Here is a 22,666-nt window from a genome sequence, read left to right as displayed (position 1 = left end):
AAAAAGGGAAGCATATCAAAAATCACATACAGCTGAAAGAAATGTTCATTGGTCACTAATTAATGGTACATTTTTCGTTTTCTAAACCTTTCACTGAGAAAAAGAAATGCAATGACATGAAAAACATATCGGTAAAAACCTTAATTGTAAGTTTACAGTGAAAATAGAAACTTAACTTCTTTAAAATTAAATTTATCAACAATGATTTACGTCACATTAGTTTTGAAAAATATTTTCGATTTTCCATTTCTTTATTATACTGCTCTGTAGCACAGTTTTATATATAAGAACAGGGTTTAGTGAAATGAAATAATCCTAGAATGAACAAACTACGCGAAATGGAACTCCAAACAAATACACGGCGATCAGTCCTTAGCATAACCGCCCTGTGGCGATATTTTTCTTCTCATGCCGGCAGCCAGCTGGCCACTACGAGGCCTTTGTTTCTGCGGAGGTTTTGCTCAGATAGCGTGTGTTTGTTAGGTAACGGAACACAGCGTGCTGAGTGAAAATGTTCCAAGCAAAGTGGGCAAATACAAAATATTATATTCGCCAAACGGTATTCACCTATGATTCTTGCCTATGTACACAATCAGGGTGAGCAGTAAGGAAATTATTTCAAGAGGAATTTCCTGGTGTTCGATTTCCTGATTGGTGTACAATTCATCGATTAATCAAAAGAATTTGATGCGGAAAGTGTTCTTGCTGGAAACATAGACTACAAATCACAAAAGAAAGTTTGGATTGCATAGGACATGCTCTGGAAAGTCTCCTTGGAATTTAGTTGACGCCTTTCTCAACAAATGGGAGTTTCGTATGGCTCTGTTCAAACAGATATGGAGCTGCGACCCAATAAAATATCTGCAGTACAATAGTTAAACCAGGTGACCCAGCAGAAAATTGGCAGTTATGCCAGTGGAATTTGAAAGGTTATGTGGAAGACGAATTGACACTCACTTCACCTATTCGGACGAAATGGTTGCACCTAGATGAACAAGGAAAAGTGACGATTATTGAACTATGTGAAATAAATTCCTCGTAACGTTTGAATGTTTTGCGTTAGAACGTTGAAACTGCACGGTTGGCTGCGGGGCATGATGGGATGTGCTTGCTCCCGTGCCTTGTTGTTGTCGGCCACTTCCACGTGAAAATGTCACAAACGTATAGCGTTTGTGAAGGCCTACTGTGCCAAAAATAATAGAGCAACTGTGGCTGAGAGGAAGTTTGCGATCGTATTGAAGCTGAAGAGAACCGGTCCAAGTGTGCTAACAATCAAAAATTTTATTCGTAAGGTTGAGAGAACGGTTAGCGTTCGTGACGAAAATGGTGGCAGTCTCTGTGTACAAAAAGGGCGAACACGCCTGAAAACTTCGAGCAAACAAGCGCTGTGTTTCCGACAATCCCCAGGAAATCGATCATATTAGATGCACAACAGATGAGAAACAACCAGAAGACACTGCTACAAATTGTTGTTGAAGATTTTCATCTCTTTCCATACAAAATTCAAACCTGTCAGTCACTAAGCCTCAGGGGCATGAAACAGTAGTGCCGTTTCGCCAACACTATTGTCTCCAAAATTGACGAATACGACTTTGATTTGAATATGGTTTGTTTGAGCGAAAACGCCCATTTTCCCTTGTATCGGTTTGTGAAAAAGCAAATTTGGCGCGTTTGGGGTCTGAGAATTACCATTTCACTCTCAACAGGTAACTTCGTGGTGTGCAATGTTTAGTCACGGAATAATCGGTGCGATAATCCTTGATGGGAAGCGACTACGAACAGTGAATGAAGGATTTGGAAGATGATTCCATCCCCGTTATCCAAAGTCACCCTCACTTCGACAAAATGTGGTTTAATACCAGATGGAACTCGTCGCAATTGAAGCAGGAGCGTGTTTGATGTCCTGGAGGAGCACTTTGGGTACTGTATACTGGCTCTGGGGTACCCAGAGGCAGCTGGTATGGGCCTCACACATGCTACACCCTTCTGTGGGGCTATATTAAAGACAAGGCGTACAGCAGTAACACCAAAACCATTGCTGATCTGAAAACAGCCGTTCAGCAGGTGATCGACCCACACTTCAGCGGGTCAACCAGAATTTCGCCGTTCGTCTGCGCCACAGCATCGCCAATGATACCAGGCATACCGGACATATCATAACCTAAATCTGTAGTGATGTTTACATGTTGAATAAAGTGTGCAGACATTGTAGTTTTGTAACTAATTTACATTCCTTTTCGTGCACAATGGTATCCAAAATTAAAGCAACGAACCGCTGTTTCCCCATGTTGCTTCTAATTCACCGTATAATCATACTATGTGTCATCAGATGTACATAGAATCGTCTTCCGCACGGAAAGTAGTATTTCGGTCAACGGACAACCTCGTCAACGATGACGTTAGGGCACCTATCGAAGACGGTAGTGTTTGGCGGGTTGTCCCGCATCTACAGTTTCTGTGTACAATAACCGACCGTGCAATATGGCACAAAGAAGACGGCTACCACGCTCTCTGCGGTAGAGGACACAGGACAGTCACAAAATGATGAGGCGTGATGGCTCAATGTGAATCGTTGTGTTGTTTCTCGGATGTGGCCACAATTTGGACCGACCAAAACAATACCCCAAAGACCGGGGCAGGACCGAGCTTGTGTGATACCAGAAAGAGAAGACCGTTATTTGGATGTAAGGGCACGATGGTATGGCCTTAGTACTGCACGACAACTGGCATCTGCCCTAGCAGCTTCCACTGGACGTGTTTTATCAAGACAAACGTTGTCCAGAAGGCTTCGGCAGAATGGCCTTTATTTTAGGGAACCTGCTGTATACGTAACTCAGATGTGTCTTCACAGAAGGGAACCACGTGCCATGTGGCTGATCGAACATTGGGCCATTGTTCTTTTCACAGATGAGTCACGATTTGGTCTGGAGAGTGAGTCTCAACGAATTTGCATCTGGAGGGAACGTGGAACACGATTTCGGGAACCAAACGTTATGGAAAGAGACCGATATCGCTGTGGATCACTTAGTGTTGTGAGCACGGATTATGTTCACCACATGAACCCCTCTTCGTGGAATTGTATGGAAAATTATGTCAGGCATGAGGTTTTGTTGGCCCAGACTTCGTACTGATGGACGATTATGATCGACATCGTAAAACAAGACCGGTTTATGCTTCCTTGGAAATGGAAGATGCTGCACGCATCGCGTGGCCTGTTTGCTCTCCCGATAAAAATGTCGGAAACTATAGAAAATATTAATCAATACTTACTTTGACTTAACTATGTACGTACAACAGTCCTCGTAAACAATGGTTAACACGATCGGAAGGAAGGGTATCGGTAGTAGATACGGGGTAGGAAACCTTGTCACGATAAAACAACAGAAGCACCAAATGGGATACAGGGAATTTCACTGCATGGAGCAAAAAAGAATGTGTGACATTTCAATGTCAAATCGCACAGAGCATCAGGAAAAAAAATCACAACTCGAGACAAGTTGTGATATTAATATGAAACAAAACTTTTTTATGTGGGGAATAGACAACTTTCCAAAGAAGCAAATATCTAAAAATGGATTTTTGAGCGTGTTTGCTTACCGTCACCCCTTAACAAACATTCGTAACTTTTCTTTTCAAGTGTTTGTGTTATATATGTTGAAAATAACATACGCAATAAACAGTAGTATATTTGCTGCGGACGTCCCATCACCCTGACCGCGGGTACAGAAGCCGACCTTGGCGGCTGGCTGCACGCTGCGAAAGCAGTTTCACTAATGATTAAACACCAAGTAGAAAGCTCCTTTTTTCCATTGTCAATTTTAATGCTTTGTTCACCTCCACCCGCCTCTTACTATAAAGCCCCATTGTTGATCTCTAAAATTGTTCGTTTTCTATTGCTGCAAGAAGTCATTTGGGATTGCCCCGTTTGGTGCAAAAACCTTACGTATGTGGCCTGAAACAGCGCCATGCAAGCAACGACGACGCTGAAGAAGAACTGCGTCATTGCGATGGGGCTCATTGTGTTCTGCAGCCGTACGACGAACCTGGAATAAGAACAATGACGAAATTTTTATATATCCTGCTGACACAAAATATATAAAATGTACGCAGGAATACCACACATCAAGAATGGGGCAAATACAATATTGAGCCTCTCAGTTATGAAACCCGAACACTTAGCAAGTGAATTCAAGAAACTTACATTTTGTGTCTGTATGTTATTACAGCATGTTGTTAAGTTATAATTAAATTAAGGTAATAGAGGACTTACAACTTAATCCAAACACACTATAAAAATGTACGTACATAAGAATGTATTTATGATTCGTATCGCCTCCTAAACCATGGTACCGTTTGCAACCACTTTTGGTACAGATATTACTTGCTACCCGAAAAGAACTGCTGTCGAAGAAAGAAACACCTGCCTATCATAGGGGTGGGGATAGAGGTGGGAAAAAAGTGAAGCCTACAACGGGCAAGTACCCAGTAAATTGTATGAATATCAAATTTAAGAATGAGGGCACATAGTGACTTGCAAGAAACTTTACAAGTAATTGCAAACCTTTGACGCTCATGACGTTGCTATTTAGCTCCCTCCGCCATAAATAATCATCATCAGATCCTTAGGAAACTTCTTTTCGCTGACAAACTCCACAAAATAATGAAATGGTAGAAGTTTAACCGTTACTATACTTCTGCTGTCTATGCAGTAAATCTCCCACATCAGACATGATGTCGTTTCAATTAGTTCTTACTTAATGTATTCGCGACATGGTTTTCAGGCAGTATTCATACGTACCATTAAATGTACCTGCAAATTTATATCAGTTTACGAGACACAGGTCTGGAAATATGATATCATATACACTTGGATGCCTGAAAAAGAAACTACAGGAAGAAATTCGCTAATGATACAGATGAAATGAGTGTACAAATATCTGTGACATTCGTTAAATACATTGTTGTTATGGTCTCCAATGCCTAGACGGGTTTACCGAGCGAGATGGCGTAGTGGTTAGCACACTGGACTCGCATTCGAGAGGACGACGGTTCTGATTTAGATTTTCCGTGATTTCCCTACATCGCTCCAGGCAAATGCCGGGATGATTCCTTTGAAAGGGCACGACCGACTTCCTTCCCCGTTCTTCCCTAAAAAACCGATGAGATCGATGACCTCGCAGTTTGGTCTCTTCCCCCAGAACAACCCCCCCCCCCTCCCCCCCGCCACCACCCCACTAGACGGGTTTCATGCATCCGTCCATACCACTGTTCACTAATGAGGTACAACAATATGTCCACTGTCCACCGCGAGGGTGAATGGTTCCTGGTAGTGTTTCGTGCTCGTGATGCAGTAAGGAAAGAATGTAAGCGGAAAAGACACCAGTGGGAAGTCATTATAGAGAAGATGCGGGCCGCAATTGCGGTAATCAAATGATTTATACGGTTTTGACAAAAGGTACATTGTACCTGCATATCTGGCATACAAATTGTGTCCTACTGCTGAAAATCATATTTTTTACAAGGAGAAGCAGAACAGGCAATGAAATTGCAAAACATGCATCCCCATACCTTAACAAATAACAAAAATACCAGCTGTCTTATGGAAAAACCTGCATGGTCTCGATGTAGGTAAACCAAAAGTTGCAGCTGATCCTATTGTGTCAGCGGAAGAAATGAACCAGTAATTCACATTACCGACAACCAAAACTGAATCACAAATGAAGTAGAGAGTCATTGATTACTTCTTCGGGGTAAACAACTGTAGCCATGAAAAATTCTATCTTAGGAGTGTTAGTGTATTGTGAATCGTGTTTTATTCATCTCAAGACGTACATTTGCAATCCATTTGGTTCGCATACAGGAGACATGTCAAAAATTTATAGAACAATTACAATGATTTTAACATTAATAAATAATAGCACTATAATAAATAACTACAATATAAGGATAACACATTTACCCCAGCTCAAATTTCCAGTTTGTCCCGCATGAATTCATCCACTGAGTAATAACACTTCAGTATCAGTACCTCATATAGCTTTCTTTTAAGGCTCTATTATCGTTTTGTTTAATCTGCACTTTCCATGCTTCACTTACATACATTGGTACACTCCAGATCAAAATCTTCATAAAAACTTTCTAACATTTAAATCTAGATTCGATGTTAATAATTTTCCCGTCTTCCGAAAAGCTTTTCTCGCAACTGCCAGTCTACTTTGCACTAAATATGTGTTAAATAATTGTGACATTCACACGTATCAACAAAGATGTTGACAAATCCCTGGATACATTTCATCCAAACTTCGTACACATATGATTCACTACCAGGAAATAAATACTGTCGGCTTTAGAACCAGCCATTTTCTTTTAGTGTGATATGATAAGATGAAGGGGGGGGGGGGGGGGAGGAAGAGACGTACAGACAGAGTACTCAAGGAGGACATAGACACGAACATGAGGGTGGAGGAGATGGACAGAGAGAGGGGAAAGGAGGACATACAGATATGAAGGAAGAGGAGACGGCCTAGGAGGAGGGGGAAAACGAACAGAGAAAGAGAGGAGACAGACAGGAAGATGGGGAAGGTGATGACCAAAGGAAGAAAAGACGAGGAGATGGGCAGAGAGAGGGAGGTGAGAGAGAGGGTGGAGCACCAGATGTACTGAGAGAGGGTGGAAGGAAAGACGTACTGACGGATGAGGAGATGGAAATGGACAGAGAAAGGTAAGAGGAACTGGATAGAGAGAGCGTCGGAGGAGACGGACAAAGGGGGGAGGAAGAGATGGATGGTGGTATTGGAGGAGGAGACGGACACAGACGGGGATGAGGTAAATGGAGTGAGGAGGAGATAAGGGGGGTGATGGGTGATGAGGAGGTCGACAGAAACGGAGGAACGGAGAGGGGAGGGCTAGCAGGTGTTGGAGTAGCAGATGGCAGAGAGGGGGGCAGGAGGACGTAGAAAGAGGGGGATGGAGGAGGTGGATATGGAGGAGGGCAATGACAGAGAGATGCGGAATAACGAGATGGACTAATAAAACATAATTGAAAGAATTAAATACCTGGGCAATGGAGGGTACAACGCGGAGTACTAGGAAAGTATACACAATAAGACAGTATTTTATGTCATTGTCGATGATACTATATGCCCTTCTGTTTACATATTGTATCATACCGACGAATACGTAGCACACGTCAAAAACAATAACACACGTATCAGTGATTTTCCACATTTTCCATATCCAGAATTCTGTTCTAGCATCTGGCAGAAGATTTGCCTATGTCTGCGAAACACGCAGCACTGATTGTGACTTTTCTGTGTCACCTCATCCTAATGAATCCCAGTCCAACTTACTGTGGCTCTCTTCTTCCTTAACTTTGGGTCCTCATGTAAGAATTGGCAGGCGTCAGGGAGAAGGAAAGAAGATTGGTTTGATGTCCCATCGACAACATGGTAATTAGTGACCTAGCGCAAGCTTCGATTACGAAGGGATGGTGAGGAAAACATGCCATGCCGTTATCAAAGGAACCATCCCGGAACATGGCTCGAGCGATTTAGGAAAATCAAGAAAAACTTAAATCTGGATGGCGAGACGGGATTCGAACCCTTAACTTCTCGAATAAGGAGCCAGTGGTCTGACTACTGCGACACTGCACTTTCTTGCATGTGTCGGTCGTTGTGAAGCAAATAGTGTTTGTAGTTTGAGTGTTGTCACCGTTAAAGTCAAAACACATTCTGCAGGAACAGTCTTAGGTCGTTGCTGGTTCAGATGGCTCTGAGCACTATGGGACTTAACTTCTGAGGTCATCAGTTCCCTAAAACTTAGAACTACTTAAACCTAACTAACCTAAAGACATCACGCACAACCATGACCGAGACTGGATTCGAACCCTGCGACCGTAGCGGTCGCTCGGTTCCAGACTTTCTCTAACTTACACTAACTTACGCTACGGGCAACTCACACACCCATGCCGGAGGGAGGATTCGAGCCTCCGAAGGGGGGAGTCGCACGGACCGTGACAAGGCGCCTGAGACCGCGCGGCTACTCCGCGTCGCGTCGCGCCGCGAGTATTATCTTAATTATGTAAACAGTTGCTGAATATATCAAGACGATTAGGACGATTACAGTGAAATATTTTAATGTTTCTGGCCGTGTCTAATAGACTTAGTAATGATGTAGTTGAGTTTTAACAACTGAATTGAACAAGTGGTTTATTCAGTTAAAATGACTTAAAATCACTGGTCTGTGATGTCTGGATATCTCTATTTGCCCCCATTCGCACCTCCATCCCATAGGGAAGTACTGTATAAACAGTGCCAAATGTAAAACCCCTAAGGAGGTAACTGTGAGATAACGTGAAACAATCTGTTTGCGTCATACACCGCGTGTATCACAAATCCGAAAAATATTCATAGTGTTGAATACTACCTCACAAGCACCCATCATGTTTATGAGTTATGCGGTACACCAACACTCGTATATTTTCAAATTACTACGAAACGCCTTTCCTCCGAAAACCTTACAAGTATTGAAAGTAATGCTGCCAGTTGTCCACTGAGAGTGACATAGGTCCTAACTGAAACATAACCGGAACGACACTGTTCCTATCACGTTTTGTGTTTACTATTCCTGTCCTGTAGTGGATTTTTCAGTGCTATTGCAATTAACCCTAAGATCTGAACCTATACAGTTACACTGAAACCAAAAGCACAAAAAGGTTAGTGCTTTAGTTCTGTTTAATCTTCAAATACTAGTGTCTCATTAATTATCGAAGTTTGAAGCGATTCTGCTCCCATCACAGATTGCCTGAAATTGACTTTTGGAATATATCTATAACTATTGCTGGCAGTTTCCTTCCTGTGTCGTAGATGGAATCAGAATTTACACAACATCCCTGAGTAATGGACCTTTTTCTAATCTTAATTGCTAAAATAGCCTAAAGAAGAAATCAGAGATAAACTTACTCAGTAGTGCACGAAATTCTAATATTTACGACATGCCCTTTGAATTTAATATGTAGCTGATCTTCTTTAATTAAACAGGAATAACTAGTTTTTTCAATTAAAATGCTTAACACAAGCGAATTATTAGACTGTTGAGGAATATGAGTAAACATTCTGAATTCTCTCTTTTAGATCTACAGTTTGATACTCTGGAAGTACTGTAGCATTATATATTCATAACATATTAATTTATAAATTTGCTGTAATCTGCTGAATTCTACTATCGGTCTGTCCATACTCATTAAGATATCACTTCAAAAACAACTGTCTATGTCTAATAGTTGTGGCACAATCATCGTAGATCACACAAAAACATTCTTCAACTTGTAGCAACCTTGCAGAACAACAGGAAAGAATTCAAAACCTCTTCGAACAAAAAAAATTTTTTTTCATCGGTACATTGAACGTAAACACTTCCCTGAACTCAGGAATGCAACACCTCACAAGTACCCTGAATAGAAGCATTGCACGAAACCCGGTATACAGATGAAAATCAGTTTGACTATGAGCATTGCAGGCTCTATGAAGCAAACCTGCGTGCATATCAACAAAGGAGCGAAACAATATGGCACAGGTTCCACAGTTCAGTCATTGACTTTACGTTCAGGTTTCCTTCTGAAATACTCTCAGCACTGCCAATAAAATCAGGAAACAAGTCGGCCATTGTGGCCGAGCCGTTGTAGGTGCTACAGTCTGTAACCGCGCGACCTCTGCGGTTGCAGGTTTGAATCCTCTCTCGGGCTTGGATGTGTGTGATGTCCTTAGGTTAGTAGGGCTTAAGTAGTTCTAAGTCTAGGGGACTGAGGACCTCAGATGTTAAGTCCATAGTGCTCAGAGCCATTTCAACCATTTTTTTCAGGAAACAAGGCACATTCACTGATTAAAGTAAGTACGCCAACAAATGACTACAGCGAAAGAGACTCGTAGATCTTAGATTTCTGGGACAAGAATAACCCAAAATGTTTAGGCTGATCCCGAATATCTAGCACTCAAGAAGAAAATCATTGAACCAATCCGTTGGGCGTATACGGCAAATTGGTCTAAACTCAGAGAGAAAGTGAAGCTAACAATGAAATTACCGGTAGGTCAACTTGGGAGAAAACATAGTTGGTAGAACATCATGTGCAAACTGTCGAAAATGAACATATGGAATGATTTCAATAATAACAATAAAACAACAGAAAAGTGGGAGGTATTCGTAGAGACACTCGGAACTGCCATTTATTCGAAGATAAAAACGCAAATACGATAGTAGGTATGTGGTTGAAGAAGACCTCACGGCTACCCCACGCCGTGCTAAACTAGCGCTAGATAAACTACATGATATCTACTGCATAGGAGGACTCCAAATTTCCTATGAAAATCAACTGGAAAACCTCCACTGAAAAAAGAGTATGGAAAACTCTCACATTTATCTCACTTCAGTACTTAGGAGAACCATCCAACCCACAGGACTGCAAAATATAAATAACGAAAATTGAAACTGCAAAAAGGCGTAGAAACAGGCGTAGAATCACTGGAACCAAAGAGAAATATCTCGTAATGCAGAACTACGGCACTACAACACGGTGATTTTACCACAAGTATGCACTGGGATGAAAGTAATTCGTGACTTAGAGAAACAAATCCAAAGTTTCCTAGAAAAACGCATGTAGCTGTTCTCCAAAATTGAACGTGTGTCAGATGGCCTACAATGGAACTCTACGAACACACAGACGTCACAAATAAATTTAGGAAAATACACATACCTATGGACACCTTTTTAGGACAGATAAAAAAGCCTAACAAAGTATATATTTCAGATTGTTAATTCAAGCAAAGCAATACCAACTGGATAAAAGAAACACAAGAATAGCTGCAAAAAATGGGAATATCAGAAGGATATATTGGCAGAGAACCGTTCAGAAGTAAAATCAAACACAAGGAAATTGAATAAGTCTCAACGATAGAAACTGCCAAGAAAAAAATTGGACAGATGAAAGGAAGACAAACACAATTAATTAATAAAGAGCTTTCTACAAGAAAGATAGGAGGAAAAGGAAGTGAAGCCTTGATTGGTTCAAATGGCTCTGAGCACTATGGGACTTAACTTCTAAGCTCATCAGTCCCCTAGAACTTAGAACTACTTAAACCTAACTAACCTAAGGACATCACACGCATTCGTCCCTGAGGCAGGGTTCGAACCTTATACCGTAGCGGTCGCGCGGTTCCAGACTGTAACGCCTAGAACAGCTCGGCCACCACGGCCGGCGCAGCCGTGATTGGTTCGAGTTTACACACTGTCCTAAATGTGGCCAGACTACAAATCGGAAAAGAAGCAGTTCTTCAGGGCCCAACATGTAGACTGCGCGTTGTATTGTTGTGTATCGACATGTTGACCTACTTTTGGATGATGGCCTGATTGTCAGAGGCAAACGAATTTCAAGGCCTTGATGTGTAGCCTGCACTACATAACAGCTCAGCTTTGGTAGCAGTATCTGACTACTATTGAACTGTATTACAGGGGCTGCATTTGTTGATGAGCATGGTTGGGGACAGGTTGAGACGATAGTGGAGGGGATCGAGCAACGCTGAGGACGAATTAGACAGAAAAAGGGAGCCTAGGAGATGCATTAGGCAGGAGAAAGTTGTAGAGAGTAGCGGGGAATTTGTAGAGGGAAAGAGGGAGACAGACGGAATTAAAGGGGGAGGGGGGATGTGGTTAGAGGGCCAGATGGAGGAAGATATAGTCAAAGAGAGGAGATGGAGGAAATTGGTGAAGAGATGGGAGGAGGAGATGAAGAGACAGAGAGAGTGGGAGAGTAGGAGATAAGTAGAGGTAGATGGATCAAGTGGACAGACAGAGTAAGGAAGAGGTAGACATACAGAAGGAGGAGGAGGAAGTGTGTTCAGTATAAGCATTGAATACGTATGTGAGAACAGCCGTGGGAAAAAGGCAAGTCATCTTCTTATACTAATGGCTCTACTCTTCTACATCTCTACAGCGTGATATACATATCTCAAATTGGTCTACAAGGAAACTTTTAAGGAAGAAAATAGATTTTTGTACTAATACATGTGTATGTCAACCTTTTTACCGTTTGTTCACGAACTTCTTGAGTAACTGGTGGAATGCACAGATATAATACAAGTAGAATGTTCTTAATACTGTCTAGATGATGAGATGCCTAATATTTGAGTTTGTGGACATATTGTGTCAAGATCCACGAAATAGATATCTGCTTTGGACCTATTTCAGTTTAAAATTCTTACTTACGTAGTTTGAAGATATAAGGCTACGTGTTCTGTTGCAGTAAAATACCAATGGTTTGCTCGTCTTCATGACTTTATGCGTGACAGTTCCGAATTGAAGTGGTGGCGCTCTTCTTGGCTGTAACCATTTGGATTCTGAGTGGTTGAACAAAAATTGATCACCTTTGTTTGGTCGACAAGAGGGGCCATACACTTCCTGATCGTGAGACCTTATTGCCATTGACTTCTGCTGATATCCAAACCTCAGCGTGGTGTCTCGGCTCTACTGCAGAGCATTGGCTACAGGCATGAAGTTGAAGTGTCACTCTGCGCGTATTTCGAGAAAGGCTTTCAATGTGCCAATTCCAAGTCCCATCATCTTTCTTTTATTACCATTATCACCCATAAGAACACAAAACACAACATACCATTGCTCAAGCACTTATCGCAGACATGCGTGCAATACTGTTACACGTTACCCACAACTCCTAGTAAGGCAATTGCTAATAGCGTTCTCTAGGATCAATTAAGGGAACAATGTGTGACGTAATAAGGACGATGATTGAGTAGATGCCTCTCGTAAACACTTAAATCTGAAGTTCATCCGAAATATCCCAGAGATTATCGATGAACTTCGTTTTCCTTCATGTAAGAGAGCTATTGAATTAGTCTGATTAGAAGGTAATATTCGATAGCCGATACTTATTTCTCTATGAAACGATTAAAAACATCGTGCCAGATTAAAATCTTGTGCCAAAGTAATGTACGATCCGAGAACCTTGCCTTCGGCTAATGGCTATTTCCTTGTTATATCCTGTCATCTAGGAGTGTCAGTTTCACAATGAGCGCTGGAGAGCGATTATAAATATACTAGAGACAAAAGTGCCAACAGCCACCAAAACGTGTCGCAATGGTAACACTTTGCCACATTTTTTCGATAAATATATACCTTTACTTCATTTAGATTACAATATTCCTTGGGCCGTACAGCCATTCTCAGCTGTTTGTAAGGTACAACGCATTTTAAAAAGGAGCTGTTTTATGAGTGCTTGGGCTCTAACTCAGGCATGAACGTTTGGACAGGTTGTACTTCTCCAGGATGCTTATAGAGTGCATCTGGTCGTCATCTACTACCACACATGATGCCTAATGCGGGTAATTGCCAGAAATCTTCAGATGAACCGTCGCAGTCTCACATCGGCAGCCTACGTCGGACATTTAATAGTGGGCTCTATTTTTTTCGCACATGAGTCATGATCGTAACTTCAAAACCAACCACACTGTCAACTGGTGGCGCCCTTGGGTGGACATGCGAAACTCATTTCTGTGCTGTGTTGCCACTTGCGTTCATTTTCGGGGTTCTCAGCTGTTTTCGCTGAAAGCAAACCGTGAAAATAATGGTTGTCCATGCGTTCCCAAACTGGTCGACGCTGTCCTATTTGATAAGGTTTTTCTACCATGCTCGTCTCCATGGACTATTGATCAAGGGAATGTCCAAAATGAATCAATAGTTGTCAAAACTGTTGCTTTATCGATTTCCGTTTCATGCAATGTGGATATAGAATGTGCAGTAATTCCACGGTGGGTGAAGTCCGGTCTACATAACCCCTACCACAAAGTTGTTTTCGTATACTCCAGGTTTCCGCAATAATAATTCATCCTTTATCGAACCACGAACGTCTGCAAACTTATACGGTGGAGGTGAAGCAACTTTAACTTGAAATTTCCTGAGGATCCTTACCTTCTAGAAGATATCTAGAACGTGAGAAAAGGTTTAAATGTTGCTGGGGTGCTATTTTTTTTTACACGATTCTTCTTTTACTTTCTTTGACTGCTAGTACACTGCTGATCTTCAGGGCGAAATATCCATTCTTCCTGAAGGCTGCTGTTAGACTGGTGAGCTACTTAGGCAAACTCTTCAAATCGTCAAATACGTGATCCCTATATGCAAGTATCTACAGCACACTCGTGGTTTGTGACGGTTCATAACAACTCAGAAACTGTGAATAGATTATAGTAACCAGAATAACTGAAAGAAATCTCAAAGCATACCACAGTATATCTTGTACAGATTATGTACAGTTTGAATAATTTAAGAGTGCGTATAAACTGCGTGCCAGAGATTCTATTTAACGGCCGCCGCCGCTGGAAAACAATGTTATAGCAGTTCTATGGCAGGCAACGAACGCCTTAATCCTTGAGTCTTAACGAGATAAAAGGTTTTTTCGAGCAGTTTCGGTCTGGAGAGTGGTTGAGATAGGTGTCTGGTATTGTTACGAGAAGCTATTAGAGCAGTTCTGTAATTGTGAACCCATTTTCCGAACGGTGAGCGAGAATAACTACTAAGATTATAGTCATTAGTAGGGAAAAGTATTTCCCATCTGTGAGAATTAAGGTCATGTGTATTAAATGGTAATTTCGACATATAATTCTTCAATATTCGCAATTCTGGTTCAGTCGTACTGCCGGCGGTTCGTGGATCGAAGGAATCAGTGGGAAGTCGACTCTTGGAACCAATCTACATTTCGAAACTAACCGTGTTTCGGAAAACTTTCACGACAATTTTAAAGTTCAATACGGCAGCTACGACCCATTAGCTCCTGTGAGTGTCACTCATGCACAACGGTTAGACTTTCTTCCGCCCACAAAACTGTTAAGAGCTTCCAAGAGTTAATAGTATCTAGCTAAAGAAGTGATCTTTAGTAGGAGATATTGTTACAGCTTAAGAGGAATCTACCTTCCGCCGATCGTAGTCGAAGAGAGTACGTAAGTAATAGTTATGAAAGTTAGCACAGTCAGGCACACTCAGCTCTTATTATTATGTTGTAGAGAGTACTAAGTAATAGTTATGATAGTTAGCACAGTCAGACACACTCAGCTCTTATAATTATGTTTTACTATTTAACTACATTCCATTACTCCATCCAGCACGGCTTAGTTCTCTCTGATTCGTCTATCCAGTGATTCTAAAATCCGAGAACCGCTGTATAATGTTGTTAAATCGCTTTACAGCTGAGTACTACTGAAAAAAAATATGGTTACCCTAATTCATCTAATGGCTGCAACTGTGCCTGAATTTTATCACTCAGGAGGCTGCTGTGATGTTTGGTGAGTGGGAGATACTAGAGGACTTCAAAAAGTGGAATATGCATCATTACCGCAACCCGAGTAACTTTTATTGAATCCAGCACTACACCTCAAAGAGAAACAGATACACGACATTCCTTTCACGAACTACTATTTGGAAAATTCACAGAAGCGCCACTTGCAGCTCACTGCTGAATGATTCTCATGTGGTCAACACACATTTCGCGTAAGGAGCGAGAAATAAGAGATATTATGGAGGCATATAGACATTTTCGAATCTAACAGGAAAGGAAATGCCTAGTAGTTGTACAAGTTACCCTCCGCCATGCACCACACGGTGGCTCTCTGAGTATTTAGTTAGTTCTAGTCTCTCTGTAAACAACGGTCGGAAATTCCGAGCAATTATTCAACGACACGGCGATAGGCATCCTCCCCTTGGTTGTGGTAATATTCGAGGACCAGTGTGTCTCCTTGGAGAATCTGCGACTGCGGTGAATCAGTTCCTCGACTGCCGGGACATTGTCGTCTGCGGTCGATTTAGATGGCCTTTCTTTCCCGTGAGCATCGCTCACCTGTGTGGAGCTGTTCGGACTGTTGGTACAACTTCACTACAGCTGCACGAGCGATACTGCTTTTGATCCAGCTATTGCCATAATTTCAGGGTGAATTTGTCTAAAAACTAGGCCTTTTGATCCCCCGTACCTTCTTCCACGGACCGTATGGTGACTTGTGCAGTACAATTGTAGGATTATTTCAGCTTTGATGTAATGTCCAGTTACCACAAAATTTCAGCCACACACTGTGACATATCCGTACCAAAGTAGATATGTGTCTGCAGGCACCCAGAAAACGCACACCTCTCTGACAACGTGTCACTCTTGTTCTATAACGATCCTAGCGTTAGATGACGCATGTAACATACTTTTTGATGTCCCCTCGTATCAAGTGTCGTAACTAAAGCTTCGATTCAGGAGCGCTAATAGTGAGCGAATAGGTGATATGAGAGGGTGGTTTAATAAATAAGTGAAAAACTGGGCCAAGATATCAGTGCCCGTATACCAGCCTGTAATTTATTTTTCTTTTCAACATATTCCCTTTATAAACTTAAACGCAAATCCTATCGCTCGAAAATTCGTTAAAAGCGTGCACCATAGAATTCTTGTGACAGTGTTCGTATCTAACGAGTGATTCTCGTTATACCCAAAACAAGCTTGTTTGGTTCTATAAATTGATGCATCCCTCAAGACAAATATGTCCTGGTGGTAGCGAAATATCCCTAGACGGGAAAGTATCGTGCCATCTCTGGATAATCAGAGTGGACGGGGAGTTGATTGTCTGAGACCTTTTTTGTCGTTTACTCAAATCTTGTATCCAACTGAACACTCCACGAAATACAGTTCTAACTGTATGAAGAACGAATTTCACTGCTTTGCAGGCAGCTCCTCACCTCACGAAAATCATGTTTCTCTAGTCGAGTGCTGCCATTTTGGACTGAATTCAGATCGTTAACTATTGGCCGCGGAGTACTGTCTATCGGCTAGCTTCTACGTTGCATGTAGTGCAACCTTCTAGATAGATATGGGAGCGAAATTTTAAATGATATTTGGTATTATGGCGTTTGCGACTTATTTGTCGACATTTATTGACTCACACTCTTGATATGAGTATTGCCTTTTAAAGGCAACGTTTCCAATTCCAGCGCAATGCACAGTCTTAAACCACCGAGAACTTTCAAAGCCTTAGAGCATCGACTAAAGAGTAAAAAAATGTAAACGTCAGGTGATTAGGGCCTGCCGGCGGGTAGACCATTCGCCGGGTGCAAGTATTTCAATTTGACGCCTCTTCGGCGAATTTCTCGTCGATGGGGATGAAAATAATGATGATTAGGATAATACCCAGACCCTGAGCGGAGAAAATCTCCTACCCAGCCGGGAATCGAACCCGGGTCCTTACAATTAACATTCTATCGCGTTGACCACCTTTTCCTTCCGGCCGGAGTGGCCAAGAGGCTCTAGGCTCTTCAGTCTGGAACCGCGCGATTGATACGGTCACAGGTTCGAATCCTGCCTCGGGCATGGGTGTGTGTGATGTTTTTATTTTAGTTAGGTTTAAGTAGTTCTAAGTTCTAGGGGACTGATGAACTCAGATGTTAAGTCCGATAGTGCTCAGAGCAATTTGATTTTTGACTCGTTTTTTTTCGATGTAGTTTGTTGTGTTAGGTCTGGGCGGACGTCACAAGACACCATTTCCAGTTGTTCGTTCATTCTTTGACTCTTTTTTTTTTTTTGCTATTACAGAGAGCACACAACCCTCTGACCGAAAGCACTGAGCTACTGTGCTGGCACCACTCGGCTGCTGGGGGCGAACCGGTAAATGGTGAAAGGAACATACAATTGAAAAAAATTTCTACTACGGTAGTTGGTACTGTTTATAGTTATTCGACTTTCTTGTACGTATTGGAACGCTTAATTCATTGGAAACTGGATCCAATCATAGTCAGGAAAAAAGTAAAGCGAAAGACAACTCATTGTTCATAGTGGATATAGTTAACCACAGCCCTTACGGCTGCATTTGAAATACTTTTAAGTGAGTGGACGCGAAAATGTATCTGTTTGTCTTTCTTATAACAGGCGGAGAGAGAGATACGAGCAAAAATCAACAGCATGAGGAGGGCGACGAGGCGTGTCACTGTAGACAAATAACGAAATCTAGTTGCGGTACAGCCGATAGAACACTTCACTAAGAAAAAATAAAAATAAATGTAAAGTCAGCTACAATTTTTAAGAATAGATACTATGGAAGAGAAACTTGAAAGAAAGTGAACTTGTTAAAAAATAGCCTCTTTCTCGTGAACAAAACAGGCAACGTACCTAAGAATTTTCTGATGAGTTTCGATGCACTGGCACAAATTGCTGTATGGTTTCTGGTACGCTCTAAGTACCGTTTCCCCTAAACAGTCATCGCTCTCTCCCTCCTGCTCATAAATCCCATCTGCTTCCAGTTTTCCAATACGACACGACACGATCTTCAGCTGGGCAGCCACAAGTATCATTATCGCAGCGAACAGGCAGTCCATACTGAAGCTGATCTGGCTCAGATACAAGCCGGCTACGCACTGTACTGCGTACGAGAGTCCGTAGTAATTGGTATTGTTGTCCCAGTTGTGTTGCGCGAACGGCAGACGGTGTTCGCCGGGATGTGCGACGACCGGAATGGGAAACCAAACGAATCCTTGCGAGAACATCATCAGCAGCATGCCCACGGTGAGGCGCGCCGCTTGCTTCCGGGAGCCGCGCAGGATGCTGGCCAGCTCAGGGTCCTCGCAGCACACCTCCGTCTGCACCGACAGCAGGGCATCCAGACGCCGCGCCAGAGCGCTGTAGAGACCCCTGTCGCGCGTGTAGAAGGCCAGCTTGACCAGGCCGCTGGCGATGGTGAAAGTGTTGGCGAAGACCAGCGTCATTTCATCCAGGTCTCCCCAGATGAAACAGGCGGCCAACACGCCCTCCACGGTGTTCCACACGCCCAGGGCGAACCCGATTGCGGTGTACGCGTCGTACAGCGGGCAGGTTCCCAGTGGCCACACCCCGAACAGCCACAGGTGGCGCACGTTGAGCTTGATGACTGAACGCCCGCTCTCCCTCCAGGACAGGCGGCGTCCCTCTCTGTCTTCTTCGCGCATCTCGCTCCGAACACGGAAGGCGCCACCCACTCCAGTAGCGAATCACCTCCGTCTGTGTGGCAACAGTCCACGGCTGTCACTCTTATTCCTCTTACAAGGAGGGTGGGAGAAAGTGTTGGTGAAATCCACCTGGGGCCTACACCAAGGTTATTATTGTTTCAAGTTACTTGTGTTGAAAACGACCCTTCGATACCACTGTCGGCGCAAATTACGGAGGTCGATATAAGTACTGAGATATTGAGTAACGCTACAAGATTCTGTAGCTGATTTATTCAGGTTCTCCTGTTTGTCCCACCGGAGCCATGCAATATAAACAAAAGCAATACGTCAATGAAAACAAATAATGAAAGCCTCCATCATCCAGTTGCTGCATTAAACACACTTCACAACTGAGATATATGAAAGTAATGTTTCACTCACACACGTAACTTTAGTTTTATCATTTGATGGAAAGTAATGTTAATGACACATTAAAAATAAAGAAATTTTAAGTTAATTAGCTAGGAAAATTTGGCGTTTTCTTCAAGAACATTTAAACTGAAATCCGACCTTTTTTATTAGGCTACAGACGCTGTTTAGTATTGAATACCTCCTTCAAAGAAGGCTGTCTTTCACAATTTCATAATTTTTCAGTAGGTAGAAACAATTGTTGCTTTCCTTTGGTGCCATTACTTGTACGTTTTATTGTGTGTGGTCAAAATATATAGTATGTGTTACAGAACAGAATCTTACGTTTACCATAATTTATAATATCTAGAAAGTTACCTTAAATTTAGCGTAGTTCTCCGTGTAGGAACGTTACATATCCTGTAACCGTACGTTGTGGAATAAGATTGTATATAAAAAAACAATTAATCACTTGCAGAGAGTAAAATATTGAAAAGTATCAACAAATATATTATGTGAGATACTGAAGAAATAGAACGTATTTATTTATGTAATCTCCAAACCAAAATGAATTTAGTTCTACATGAAACAAGAAACAATTGCAAAATAACAAAGACAACAATTAAACACAGGAAAAATAAATTACTCTCTTCACATAAAATTTCCTGTGTTGTATATCAAGGTTTTTACAATTATCCAACAAGCCCCTAATCTTTTCTGTCGATATAGGAAGAAGCTCTTTCTACAATAAAGGAAACCTCCTAACAGATATAAGGATATTAACTTGATTTTTCTCTCTTGTTTTAACCAAGGTTATATGAAATTATGACTAAGACGCAGATACACTGCATATGGAGCATCTACATTTTTAAATTTATATCACACATCGAAGTTCCTTCGAGAACACTGACAGCAACACTGTCATTCTGGCTCTTTTCGTTTGTAATTGAATGTGACCTCAAACAAGCTTCAGACATTACGCACGTTCATTGATCTTCATGACATCCATTACGCGTCTTTTTCTACCAATGAATGCAAAAAGATGGTCCCACGGCAGAATGATTTGCTCCCAAACCAAATCTTACGCTATGCTGTTGTATAATATTCTATCAAGACAAGACAGTTGTCGAAAGTATCATTGCCCAGTTATTGTTTTGCCCAAATCAACAGCAAGACTTAGCAAATCATTGTACTGTACAACATTTACGTTACAATGATATACACAACGTTCTTATATGTACCATTATCGTCGTAGGTTTTCCAGGCACGTCATAACCAGCTGTAGAAATAGAAATTTTTCCACTATCCCTTCAACTATTTTGACATTCGGCCTCCTACTTAATGGATCTATTTTCCTTTCTACGTTTTTATTTCACGATTCACTATCTTATGGAGCAAAAATCACATCAGCCACGTCCGCCAATTTTATTGATATACAATATTCGGGCGCTGATAACCTCGTTGTTGTGCACCCTAAAACGCTAATCATCATATACAATGTTCTTTTAGGGTGGTCAACTTTTTAACAGAAAAAAGGTTTTTCCCGACGAATCTGTGTAACTCTGGAGGGATTGTCATGGACTGCTTTCTTCAATTTATTTGGTACAGCACATGCAGTCCCATCGCTAGAACAAATAAGTCACACCTTGTGCCATATGTGCCCCAGAATTGTCCTTCAAAATGAAGGCCTGGCCCTGCAGAAAATGTCGCCACCTACTTCTCCTTGCTGGCCGCAGGCTATGTTGCAAAAATGAGCAGCTGGTGACATTCCTGGAGTCACAAAACCTGCTCCGTTCACCGCCACCGCTTATCATGATGGTATAAATTTCATGAAGACACACAAATCTAGACCGAAAGTGGTAACCACTGTAAATAAATATTTTACTGTGGTCAAGACTATTTTTGATACATTTTTGAAGCATTAAATATCGACCATTGTTTTTTTCTATTAGAAATGTGGTCAAAGATTGCTATTTTTGTTAAGTTTTAAACCCACTGAAGAGCCAAAGAAACACCTGTCTAATATCGTGTAGGACCCCGCGAGCACGCAGAAGTACCGCAGCACGACGTGGCATGAGTTCGACTGATGTCTGAAGTAGTGAAGGAGGGAACTGATTCCATGAATCCTACAGGGCTATCCATAAAACCGTAAGAATACGAGTGGGTGGAGATTTCTTAAAAACACGTTGCAAGGCATTCAATTATACTCTCTAACGATCATGTCTGAGGAGTTGGGTGGCCCGCGGAAGTATTCAAACTCAGAAGAATGTTCCTAGGGCCATTCTGAGGCAATTCTGGGCGCATCGGACGTCGCATTGTCCTACTGGAATTGTTGAAGCCCGTCGGAATGTACAATGAACATGATTGGCCGGAGGTGCTCAAACAGTATGCTTACGTACGTGTCATCTGCCAGAGTCGTATCTAGACGTTTCGGGATTTCCATATCACTCCAACTGCACACGTCCCATACCATTACAGAGCCTCCACCAGCTTGAACGGTGCTCTGCTGACGTGCAGTCTCCACGGATTAGTGAGGTTATCTCCATACCCGTAAACGTCGATCCTCTCCACACAATATGAAAGGAGACTCGTCCGACTAGGCAACATATTTCCTGCCATCAACAGTCCCATGTTGGTGCTGACCGGCCCCGGTGAGGCGTAAAGCTTTGCGTCGTACAGTCATCAACGGTACACGAGTGGGCCTTCGGCTCCTAAAGACTATATCCATGATGCTTCATTGAATGGTTCGCACAGTGACTCTTGTTGATGGCTCTTCACTGAAATCTGCCGCAGTTTACGGAAGGGTTACACTTCTGCCAAGTTGAATGATTCACTTCAGTTGTAGTTGGTCCCGTTCTTGCAGTATCTTTTTTCCGACCGCAGCAATGTCACAATGTCAAAGATTTGATGGCCCGGGATACACTCGTGAAATCCTGACTTCATCGCTCCCTCGGACATGCTGTGTCCTATGGCTCTGCGGCTGACTATAACACCACGTTCAAACTCACTAAAATCTTGATAACCTACCATTCTTGCAGCAGTAGCCGATCTAACAACTGCGCCAGACACTTAACTTATATAGGCGTTGCCGGCTGCAGCGCCGTATGCTGCCTGTTTACGTATCTCTGTATTTGAATACCAATTCTTATACCAGTTTCTTTGGCACTCCAGTCTAAATACACTCCTGGAAATTGAAATAAGAACACCGTGAATTCATTGTCCCAGGAAGGGGAAACTTTATTGACACATTCCTGGGGTCAGATACATCACATGAGCACAC

General features: G+C 42.2%; 1 protein-coding gene across 1 annotated transcript in view; it reads right to left on the bottom strand.

Moving 5' to 3' along the window:
* The window catches only part of LOC126285170 (odorant receptor 43a-like), a 62,346-nt gene extending 43,347 nt beyond the window's left edge, over positions 1-18,999 (bottom strand). Inside the window, exons 1-2 of the mRNA XM_049984480.1 lie at positions 18,188-18,999; positions 3,944-4,043 (exon numbers count right to left, since the gene is read on the bottom strand). Coding sequence (XP_049840437.1) covers positions 3,944-4,043; positions 18,188-18,999 — 912 coding nt within the window. The remainder of the gene's footprint in view (positions 1-3,943; positions 4,044-18,187) is intronic.
* Positions 19,000-22,666: the final 3,667 nt, after the last annotated feature.

Source organism: Schistocerca gregaria, chromosome 8 (assembly GCF_023897955.1).
Source record: "Schistocerca gregaria isolate iqSchGreg1 chromosome 8, iqSchGreg1.2, whole genome shotgun sequence".
Classification (NCBI taxonomy): Eukaryota; Metazoa; Arthropoda; class Insecta; order Orthoptera; family Acrididae; genus Schistocerca; species Schistocerca gregaria.
Note: the sequence above shows the minus strand (reverse complement) of the source record. Positions and strands in the feature narration are given on the sequence as shown.